The 11,406-nt window shown below is 47.6% G+C and overlaps 1 protein-coding gene and 1 long non-coding RNA gene across 2 annotated transcripts in view; one reads left to right on the top strand and one right to left on the bottom strand.

The window, feature by feature from the left end:
- Positions 1-3,272, bottom strand: part of Irx1 (iroquois homeobox 1) — a 25,992-nt gene extending 22,720 nt beyond the window's left edge. Inside the window, exons 1-2 of the mRNA XM_029555763.1 lie at positions 3,109-3,272; positions 2,864-3,054 (exon numbers count right to left, since the gene is read on the bottom strand). Of these exons, the coding sequence (XP_029411623.1) occupies positions 2,864-3,054; positions 3,109-3,272 (355 nt within the window). The remainder of the gene's footprint in view (positions 1-2,863; positions 3,055-3,108) is intronic.
- A 3,857-nt stretch (positions 3,273-7,129) lies between these two features.
- Positions 7,130-9,694, top strand: LOC115067601. Its single transcript, XR_003846986.1, has 4 exons — positions 7,130-7,427; positions 7,690-7,821; positions 8,041-8,254; positions 9,463-9,694. It is a non-coding gene; the product is annotated as an uncharacterized LOC115067601 (long non-coding RNA).
- Positions 9,695-11,406: the final 1,712 nt, after the last annotated feature.

The raw sequence follows: 11,406 nt of genomic DNA, 5'->3' as shown, positions 1-11,406 counted from the left end.
ATTTATGTATTTGGCATTATTATTATTATTATTATTATTATTATTATTGAGAGAGAGAGAGAGAGAGGAGAAAGAGAGAGAGAGAATGAATGTCCATGCCTCAGTGTATGTGTGGAGGTCAGAGGACCTCAGGAGTTGGCTCTCTCCTCCCTTACAGGCTTCTAGGAGACCAGGTGTCCCTCTTTCAATGCCCTATGCCCCTGCCTGGCTGGCCCAGGCGGCCAGGCAACTCTCCTGTCTGTGTCTCCTGTCTCCCCAAAGGAGCACTGGAATTACAGTGCACATCACCCCATCCAGTGTTTGTATGTGAGTCCCAGGAATCAAACTTAGGTCATCAGACTTGCATGGGAATTGCCTTTACCTGTGGAGCCATCTTGCCAGTCCCTAGAAATGAGATTCTAACCACAAATGTGATGCATCCTTTAAAAGCATTTGATAATTATTACCACCTGGTAGCCACAGATTTCAGTGTGTTTGTTGGTCTGTGCGTGCTTTGCCTCTCGAGGTGCTCACCAGCACTGAGCATCTTAAAGGAAAATCAGCAAAGCCAGAATTGCATGTGTGTATGTGTGCATGGACCTAGATGTGCGTATGTATATATGTGTCTGTACATGCAGGCGCATAGAGGTATTCTGTACACATATGCGCATGTTTATATGTTTGTGTATATATGTATATATGTAATGGAATATGTGTGTATGTATCTGTGTATGTACGTGCATGTGTGCACGTGTATACGAGTGTTTGTATATGTGCATTCACATATATGCACATGTGCATGTATGTGCATACCTGCATGCATGTATATATGTATGTGTGCATGAATATTCATGTACATGTGGCACACATTTCTATATGCATGTACGTGTATATGGCATGTTTACACATGTGTGTATATTTTAATGTTTTAAGATGTGTGTATGTGCACACGTGTGTTCATGTGTATATACGAATTTGTGTATGTATATATGTGTTTGAATGAATATGTGTGCTTGCATATCTATGTAGGTATGCATATATGCATGTTGATATGTAAATGTATGCATGTGTACATGTGTATGCATGTGTACATATATGTACACATATCCATGTACATGCATATGTATATGCATGTGTGTATGTGTATATGTGCAAGTGTGCATTCATGTCTATGCATGTACAGTTATATGTGTTTGCATATGTGTGTATGTGTATATATGTATGTCTGTATGTGTATGTATGTGTGCATGTATGTGTATATGCTTTTGCATATGTGTGAATGTCTATATATGCATGCATGTGCATGTGTATGTATGTGTATTATGTATATATGTGCATGTGTTCATGCATATATGTGTGGATGAACATGTGCATGCATATGTGTATATATGTATATGTGTACAGGTGTGTGCTTATGTGTGCTATGTATTTGTATGCATGTATGTGCACATGTATGCATATCTGCACATGCATGTGTGTGCATGCATGTATGTGTGTGCGTGTGCATGTGTATGTGTGTGAATCTGTATGTGTGCATGTGTATGTGTGTATGCATGTATGTATGTGTGTATGTGTTAGCATTCTTACTGGGTACACCATCATTTCCTAGCATCAAAACGTCATCTTTCTTAGATTTGTTCAAACTTGCTTCTCAAAGACGTGAGACTGTACTGGCCAAGTGGAACCTCTTGTTCTATGTGACTATTCAACTCAAGTTCAGGAGCAGTAAACTCGCAGTCAGGGCAATTCCTGTTTCACCAGGCACACATGGAGCGCTCTATAGTCACACTAACAGCTAGGGTACTGGACAGTGCACACCTACAATATTCCCTCACTGAGAACATTCATTCTCTCACAGTGTTATCAGACCAGACTGAGGTGGCAGGTGGCACGGTTTACCTAGTTTGCGCTGACATTGGCTCCAGGCATTCAGGGTGTCAGGTGTGACTGGTGACTTCTTATCTGCCTCATCAGTGACTGAAGATGTTGTGTTCCTCCCCCCTCCCCACCCGTGCTCCATTCATGTGGGGCGTCTCCATCTCCAGGCTTCACACCCACAGGGAGGGACCGTGGACATTTATTCTGAAGACATGGCCATCACTTGGGGACATAAGGCTGAGCTACCTGTACAGGGCTGTCCAGAACTGTGGTAACTTTAAGAAACATTCCACCTGTTTTGTAAATTAACTCAGGGTCAGGGTAATGTGATGGATATTGAAGCAAACATTTTTAGTCTTGAGGGTTTCTGTTACTAAGTTTCACTGAAAACAGAATGTGTGTATGCATACTGATTCAGCGTTTTGTTTTTTAACCTGAAAAATCTGCAGATGGACTTTGCATTTTGTTTGGAGTTGTTTTGGTTTTTTAAAGACTATCTTTCACTTATGCTTTAGCATTTAGTACATGTATACAATGTATCTTGAGCCTCTCCCACACCCAACATATCCCTCTCCAACCTTCATGTTTCATAAAATTTTGCAGCTAACAACAGTTGTTCGCATTCTACAGAACTCCACCTGAACAGCATCCAGAGAGAACTTAAAATGTAACTCCAGGTAAACTTGACCAAAGACTAAACCTCTCAGTTGCACTGGCTCCCTGGCTGTCACTCCCCCACATCCTGACATCAGATCAGGCCAAGGTGAGGAAAGCCTCATTCAGTCAAAGAGGCATCAAAGCCAACGGCTGAACGAAGTCATAGCTCTGGACATTTCAGCTTCCTGGTATTGGGTGTATCAGGTCTTGCGAACCAACCATTCGTGTGAACAGTGGGCCCTTCTCTTGAGTATTAGGGTTTTCAAAAGCTTTTAAAACTCTTGGACTCCAGCTTTGATCCCATCCTGCTCTATCAACTGCAGCTTTGGCATGGCAGGCTGGGTCCTACTGCATCCTTGGGGAGCCTGCAGGTACCTTTCCACAGGACCCCTCTGGGGCCGAGCAGCGTATGCAGCTGAGGGCAGCTTCCGCCTGACTCTTTTACTCAAGAGATGCTGGTAAAGATCTAACTGCCTCCCGGAGAGGTGGAAGCGGCATCTCGGGGCCTGCAGCATCTCACTTACTTTGACCACATCATCCCTGAGAGAAAGGAGGGCACCTGCTGCTCTGAGCCCCACGATTCTGACGCATTACAGGCCAATCCTGGAAGGGCAGCTCTTCTTGGTGCTCCCGAGGCAGCTGCAACTGCCGTTGCTCATGGCCCCAGCTTTTCTGCTGCTGTCCTTGAAATAGTGAGTGGTGGTCACAGGCCAGCTGCTGCTGGTTCGGCCTCCGCACACAGCCCGTGAAGACGCCATGGCTTGCTGCCTTGCCCCTGTGTCGGCCTGTCCCTCTGGCACTACTGCCCGATGTAGGAAGAGAAAATATTGCTTGTCTTCCAGAGTCTCCTCTAGGCTCCTAAGTGCCACTCGGTGTTATTTTAACGCCTGGGACCTCAGAGTCACGGGAGCCGTTCTGTCTTCCTGAAGCCTCCTGCGCCTCCATGAAAGAACAGGCAGCCCGACCCAAAGGCACCACCTGGGCTAAAGAGATTTGCCCAGTAGTGTCAGTGGAGGTGGGGCCTGAGCATCCTGGTGGCCTGGAAGCAGATAGCCTTGGAACTCACACAGACCCCTGGTGGCAAAAATTCACTGTCTCTCTTTAGGTGGTGGTCTGGTTCTTTAATTTTGCAGCCAGTCTTCAACACAGGCATGTAGCTCTGGAGCTGCTTCCACGGTGCTTCTCCGGTTGTAAACTCAGGCTAAGGATTCTCTTCAAGCGTGTTGAAGCATCGTCAACGCATCGTTGACGTTCTGTGTCACAGTTTTCTTTTCCCGTTTTCATATTTTGGTCCCTTACTGGGCTGTGGGACGTCACATGGAGCCTATAGTTTCTGTTCTTTCTGGCCAAAGGAACGATTCTGTCTTCTCCCGGTATTGAGATGTGGGACAAATAACGAGTAGAGTCACTTTTCTGATTATAATGCAATTATTATTAGCGACTTGATCTTTCTGAGTTCCTGTTTTCTTCATCTGAAGTTTAATTTCCTTAAATTAGCCCCACTCATGGCAGGAGGCCTCAGCAAGGCACCAGGTTAGCCGGAGCTGCTAAGGCTCAGCGCTACACACAGTGGGTTCGAGTCAAGCTCACGCCCGGATTAGTGAGGTACTCTCAGTTTTTCCTTACAGCTCAGCTTTATGAATGTTACTGAACAGCCTCAATGTGAAGACGTACTCAAAAATGAGCATCAAACCTGCCTTCTAAAAGAATATGCAACATCTGGAACACAAGATCTTGTGTTCCAATTAATCAGGATAAAATGCTAGCTGGTGTTCCTGCCTAGCCCTGCCCAGTTTGCAGTGGGTCTTCTCTGCTGTTGGTAGATGAGACTAACCTTTTCCTCTCCCAGCAACACTATGCATTGCTGTGGCTATCCTTGGCTGCCCAAGGCCAGTCCGGTGAGGCAGGAAGGCCCTGCATCATCCCGCATTGTTTTATAAGAATCCAGGGACTAAAAGGCTTTCAGAAAGGGATGCCCATAAATTTCAGAGATCAAAGCACAAATGCCAGTCATTGGCTTGCCTGTTACATGTAAAAAAAAATGAAGGGAGTGCATATTTACAATGTTAGATCACAGAATCATTAACCTCAGTGGATGCATTCTACCAGGCTTCCAAGTGGGATCAGCCTTGGGCCTATGTGTTAGTTGGGAGCAGATGGGATGTGAGTGGCTGTGCTATGGTGCATGTTGATGTTGGGGTACAATGAGCCACCCCTCACACCAGGAATGCCCTCCCTTGAACCCCTCTCCTGCCACACAGGAGGCTCCAAATGCTGTACAAGTCGGAGGTGAGCCACCTGGCAGACTTCCTTCCATCTGGAGAGTGGACCAGACTCTCCTGAATGAGATCTAACAACAGAGGTTGGGATGTGGTCAAAAAAGAGAACCTTACTATCGTTTCTGTATGGTTCTGTGTGGAATGGGGCACGCAGGTATGTGCTCTGTAGGAGGGTGTCCAGCCGTGGGTTAGATTAGCCGGGGTGGTGCCAGGGCACCCTGGGCCGAGGCTCTTGGTCACACTGGTCCCTTACTCAGGGAACACTGAGTCACAGTGCTGGTAAGAGTGGCCAGCTCATACGGACTTGCTGGAACTTTCCAGGGCTTATTACAGAGGACCCTGGTGGTTAAAGGTCTATTCAGCACCCTTTTTAGTTTGGTTGGCTGCATCTGTATGTTGCAGAGGTAAGGGCCATTTATACACAGCTCTGGTTTTGGTTTTGGGTGGGGCTTGGCCCAGTGAGAGGTTCCACATCTCCCAGTGAAGTGGTCTCCAGGAGAACCCCATCCCTGTGAGCTTTACCGTCAGTGTGGCAGGGCCTTGAGCAGACAGGTCTCCATTGCTGAGCCTGGGAGAGCTCCTAAGATCCCTGCTTCAGGACTCTGCCTGGCCCCAGGAGGGAGACAGCAGGAGGCCTGTGATCTGATGCTTAAAGGCAGTTCTGCAGCCCCTGATGGAGGAGGGGCTAGGTATGAAGAAGGCAGTGTGGCCACCACACAAACTCCTAATCCCAGGCTGGGGATCTGAGTCATGGTCCAGAAAACCTCCTCGGTGTTTACAGAGGGACCGAGAACATTCTGTCTCCAAGGAATTACCCTTCAGACTCTTGATGGCTCATTAAACGGTAGGAGAGCTTTAAATAATTTTATCTGAAATCTGAAGTACCCTATGAGCAGGAGAAATGTTTGGCTTCATTTTTGTAGTGTTGAGAGATGTCTTTGATTTCTAGTGCTTGCTAATCTTTTCGTTTTCCTGAGTACAGGTAATTCTATTATAAATTAACAAGGGAAAGTAACCGACAGTGGGGTTTTAATTGCACATAATTACTTGGTATGCCCGAGTATTTTACAATTGAGATAATTTCCCTGAAAGTGTTGGTGTTTAGGGAGCAGAGTTTATGGTGATTCCTTATGTTCTACCAACTGCTCGGTAATCTTTAAAACAAGGAAGTGGAGGCAAAGTAAGAAAGCGACACATGAAAGCGTTTAAAATGTTATCTGTTTGTCTTCGTTTCAATAGGAATCCAAAACAAAGTTAATCTGATCAACCAGGATCAATAGAGGGGTGAAGATTCACATTTCTTTGAAGCTGGTAGAGGCAAGGAGATAATCCTTCCCAACAATGGAGGCTTTTAATTCTCAGGCTCCGCACTGAACGCCATTGTGAGTGGGATTTGCCAGTTCAGGTTTGCACTCGGATACTGGAGCAGGTGCCTTGAAGCAGGAAAACGCCTGTGATGATACCTTGCCGCTGTGGGTAAGTGAAAGTCACTTTTAATCCCGCGTAACATAGACCATAACTTGGATTCTGCCATCATCTTCGGCAGGTACCTCTTACCTAGCCACGTGGTATCTGACTGCAGAGACCTGGGGACAAGCAAAGGCAGGTTCACTTTCAAATCTGAAAGACAAAAGCTCATTGACAAAATTCTAACCTGCCCATGAAGCTATGGGGACAAACATTTCAGGAGCAACTGTGGTAGAAATGTTCTTTTAAGGCTGAGCGCCCTGATCCCTCAGCCCTGCACAGGGAACAGACCTTCCTGCCGTGCCTACCATAGGCAGCTACTGTCAGGAACCCAGGAGGGTCTGTATTTCTAACCTCCTATGAAGAGGGACTGGCAGGCCTGTCCACTCTCCATTTCTGTCCCATCATGGGCCATGCGAGGGCAGCAACCTCGGGGAGCCTCTCTGTAACAGAGAGGTCCTGAGGGTCCGAGGGGAAATCGCGCAAGTGTCACATATGAGGGTTTTTTAAAATATATTTTATTATTTTTATTTTATGTGAATTAGTGTATTGCCAGCAAGTATGCAAGTTCACCAATGTCGTGCAAGGCCCACGGATATCAGAAGAAGGCATTGCAGACCCTGGAACTGGGTCAGCGTCCAGTCTTAAATAGCTGAGAATGTCCTTGAACTCTAGATTTCCACCTCCTGAGTGCTGGGATTACAGGCGTAGGCCACTATGGCCAGCTTCTGAGTTCTTTCCTCCAGGATCATTAGTAAGCAAGGTACCATGGATGCGTGTGTGGTGCCCACTAAGCAAATGGCCCCTTAGGTTCCTGCTACTGTTTTGTTTGCACATGTGGTTTTAAAAAGAATTTGTGCATTTATTTACTTAATTTATGTGTAGTTCAGTGTGTCGACTGTGTAGGTGTCCATGGAGTCCGGAAGAGTGCACCAGGCCCCAGAGCTGGAGTCACTTGTGAGTCGCCTGATATGAGTGGTAGGAACGGAACTGTAAGAGCAACAAGTGCCCTTACGTGCTGGGCCTGCTTTCCAGCCCCTATGCAGGTGGCGTTAGCTGTAGAGTCAACCAGTAGCACGTCTACATGGCACACCAGTGCTGTATTGATGCTCTTTTCCTGGGCTTTTATGAATACTCAGACCTTCTAGCTTCTGGACTCACATGCAGGTATTGGATCATTTTAAAACATCTGTCTTCCTCATTCCCCTGGCTCTGCCATTTTGAAATCTCCTTTGGAGGCTAAGGACACGCCATCTGGCCATGGTCTCTTTCAACAGGAGTTACTCTGTGGGCCAGTTGTTCCCTGCCTGGCTGATGCTGGTACAGGCTGCTGGCTTTGTCCTGTGGGTTTTGTATGTCGGGTGTCTCAGGCAACAGCCCTCCTAGCTTTCCTCTGGGACCTGCGAGCTGACTCTGTTTTCTCTTCAAGGTTCTCCTCTGGGTTAAAGATTTTCTTTCTACTTCAAGCCTGTCCTTTTGGAATCCTTTGTTTCTGCGCCGCGTCAGGAAGTCCTTGGTGTGTAGATGAACCCACCTGATGGCGCACAGGCCACCGGCTCTGGTGAGGTCCCCAGTCCCCTCCAGTCATTTGCTGGACTAGGGGAGGGCTGCATCCCATCTGAACAGTAACATGCGTTTGATTCTCCTATAAGTCTGAATGATGGTGTTTTCAGAGGATTCTGGGAGCCTAGTCATGTATTCTCTCCAGACTAACTGATTCACAACAGCCGCTGGGTGACTCTCTCCACAGAAGACACATCTTCAGCTGTGTGTCTTACAGGCTGTATGCAGAGCTAGACTTTACGTGGGAGACCAAGACAGGGCAGCTGTTCTCTGAGGACACGGAGGTGAAAAGGTTGGCTGCCACAGCTGCCAGGGCAGCCCACTTTCCAATGGTCCTGGTCCTTCATCCCCACAGTCAAGGACTCCAAGAGAGCAGAAGACCTAGGGTCCCATGGGGACCCCACCATGGCTCTGACCTTCCCCTTCACTGTGTAAGGGCTAGTTTCTGAATCTTTGCTCTCAGTGGGCATATTCCAAAATTGGTGCCCAGCTCAAACTGAAGATTTTTATGCTTTCCCCTAAAAGACCCGACTTTTGTGGGTGAGGGCTGAGCCTTGGGAGAGCACCCATAGGACTGACATGAATTAAAACAAATCCTATTCCTGAGCAGGACCCTTGCAAAGCTCTTTTACAGCTGCAAGGCCCATGCCTCACTCATACAACCCTGGGAAAATCAGCCCAGCACTGTTGCTGTGAAGCCCAGAGCCAGTGTACAGCATGTCCCAGCCCCACTGGTTCCAAGGAGCCTTGAGGAGACGCTCATCCCAACGTGCCTGACAGCAACCACATAGGAAAGACCACAGGTGTAGGGTCTTTGACCTACCCAGTCATGTGCCTAGGACCGGAGCGCAATATTAACTAGACACATGCCCTTTGACTCCTATTTTTCAATCGTAAACTACAGTGTCTCAAGCCTGATGATGTGAGAGGGGCTGCAGTTCTGCATAATCCTGTTCAGCAGTGGTCTTGGGCCCCCAAAGCCCATTAGCTCTCTGGTCACAAAAGGAAGATTTGTCCCCCCTCCTGGGTTTGCTGACTACCATCTGTGCCTGAGGTACTTTAGTTGTGGGGGATGGGGAGGGATGAAGACAGGCATCTCCCTTTGCTGAGGCCAGTAGAGGCAGTGGATCACAAGCTGAGGATTCCTGTTTTCAGCAGGAACCAGACGCATCTTCAAGTTCAGGGACACTCTGTACCCCTTGCTGACCTCCTTCCTTCAGAGCAATGGGGTGTTTTCACAGTGGGGTGCAGTACTTGAAAACTTGCCAAAGTCAAATTTTAACCTCTGTAGCTTAGGTGCTCAGAAAGCTCAGTGCTCTGTGTCTGACCCCTCCCGTGCCCCGGGCCTCTGGTAGCCACTCTCCTGTCTCTGTGATTTACCTCTCCCTGAATGCCATGGCAGTACAATCCTGCTCCACGTGTCCCAAGCACTTCACATCAGCTCCTCTCACCGAGGAATGTACACTTAGGGTTCCCATCCTTCCGTAACTTTTCCTGGCTTTGAATGGTGATTCTGTTTCAGCACTGAACACTATTTCATGTCTGGATGCTACATGGTTGATTTATTGACTCACCAGTGGAAGGACATCCTGATTGCAAGTTAAAATCTCCCCTCTCTCTCTCTCCTCTCTCTCTGTAGGTGTGGGTACCCACAGAGGCCAGAAGAGCTCATCACATGCCCTGGAACTAGAGCCACAGGCAGCTCTGTGCCACCTAATATGGACACTGGGAACTGAACTCCAGTCGTCTGCAAAGCATACAAGCGCTTTTGATCCTTGAGCCATCCCTCCAGCCCTGCTCCTTCAAGTTTTACAGAATTTTAGTTAAGCATCTGTCCTAGTTTGTTCTTCATTGCTGTGACAAAACACTCTGACCACTACCAACTTGGGGAGGAAAGGGTTACATCTCCCAGGTCGCAGTTCATCAAGGAGCCCAAGGTAGGAACTCAGGGCAGGAACCTGGAGGCAGGAGCTGGAGCACAGGCCATGGAGGAACGCTGCTCAGTGGCTTGCTCCCCTGGCCCCTGCTCAGCCTGCTTTCTTATACATCACAGGCCCACCTGCCCAGAGGTGGCACCACCCACAGTGGGCTGGGCCCTCCCACATCACTCATCAAGAAGATGCCCCTCAGTCATGGCCACAGGCCAGTCGTATAGAGGAAATTCCCCAATTGAGGCTCCCTCTACCAGGTGTGTCAAGTTGACAGTAAAGCTATCCAGCACAGCTTCCATTAACACCCACGTTCAGGTTTGTATGGCTAGACATAAGTTTTCAGATCCTTTGAATACATACCAAGGAGTGTGTTCTCTGGATTGTAAGAGTGTTTTGGGTTTGTGAAAAATGCTGAGCCATGGCCCTTAGTGGCAGATTGGCCTACAGCAGCACCAGCACAGGCTGGGCATTGCTGTTGCTCCGCACCCTCTGAGCATTCAATGTCCTCGGTGCCCTGCCTGGGTGTCTGGGCCATTGTAACAGGTGGGTACTGGCTCCTCACTCTTTTTAAAAGACTTACTTGTTATTATTTTGTATGTATGAGTGCTTGCCCACACGTATGTAAGTGCACCTGTATTGTGGCAATGCCAAAAGCCACCAGAAGAGGGCTTTGGAACTGGAGTTACAGACAGTTGTAAGCTTTCATGTGGGTACTAGGACTTGAACCTGGTCCTCTGCAAGAGCAGCCAGTGTTCCTAACGGCTGAGCCAAGGCTCCAGCCCATGGTATCTCCTTTTGCGTCTCGTTTCCCTGACATTATAGGACGTGACACATCTAGTCTCACGCTTACCTCCATCATCCTGTCTTCTTTGGTGAAATGGCTGTCAAGGTGTTTAACCCAGTTTCAGATTGAGTTGCTTCTTTTCTTTCTTTTGTGTCTTTTGAGGTCATGACGGTTTTGGGCACTGAGGTGTGGGCCTCTGTAAAAAGTGTCCTTTGTGACTATTTTCTCACGTCTCTGCCCCTTTCCAGTCACTTCAGAGTGGCTTCACAGAGAACAATGTCTAATCTTAATACAGTTCTATCAGGCTCTTCATCCTTCACCGTGGCTTTTTGTCCTTCCGGTCCCTCAGCCTTTCTTTGGGAGTGTGAAAACACCAGACACAGTGCCAAGCACACACTGCACCCCTGACCTGGCGCGGGTTCCCCCCCTCCGTATAGCTCTCAGTCTCTGCCTTCAATCATTGGTATTTAAAGTGGTCATTGATGCAGATGTGCTCATGTTGTATCACCTTTATATCTGTATTTTCTGCCTGTTTTCCTCTGTTTTCTGCCTTTTGTGGTTTAAGTGGAGCATTTTACGCGTGGTTTTATTTTTTCTTAATATACTACTTTTAGTTTTCAAAACTAGTGACTATTGTAAAACTTGCAGGACTTTTTGTGATCCTTGTTTTGGTCTCTCACTGTGCCCCTTGCTCCAGGCTTTTCCTGTTTCTGTGGCTCCTGAGGAAGAGTCCTGGTATCATCCCTAGTTTTGCTCCTGGGCCCTGTGTCTCTCCACTGCCTGATGTCTTTCAGGATGTTTCTTTCATCCCTGCTTTTCTGTAGGGTTAGCATAATATGACTAGGTGTTGACCTTTTGTCTCCCCTCC

Source organism: Nannospalax galili, unplaced genomic scaffold, assembly GCF_000622305.1.
Source record: "Nannospalax galili isolate Female #2095 unplaced genomic scaffold, S.galili_v1.0 scaffold1146, whole genome shotgun sequence".
NCBI lineage: Eukaryota > Metazoa > Chordata > Mammalia > Rodentia > Spalacidae > Nannospalax > Nannospalax galili.
Note: the sequence above shows the minus strand (reverse complement) of the source record. Positions and strands in the feature narration are given on the sequence as shown.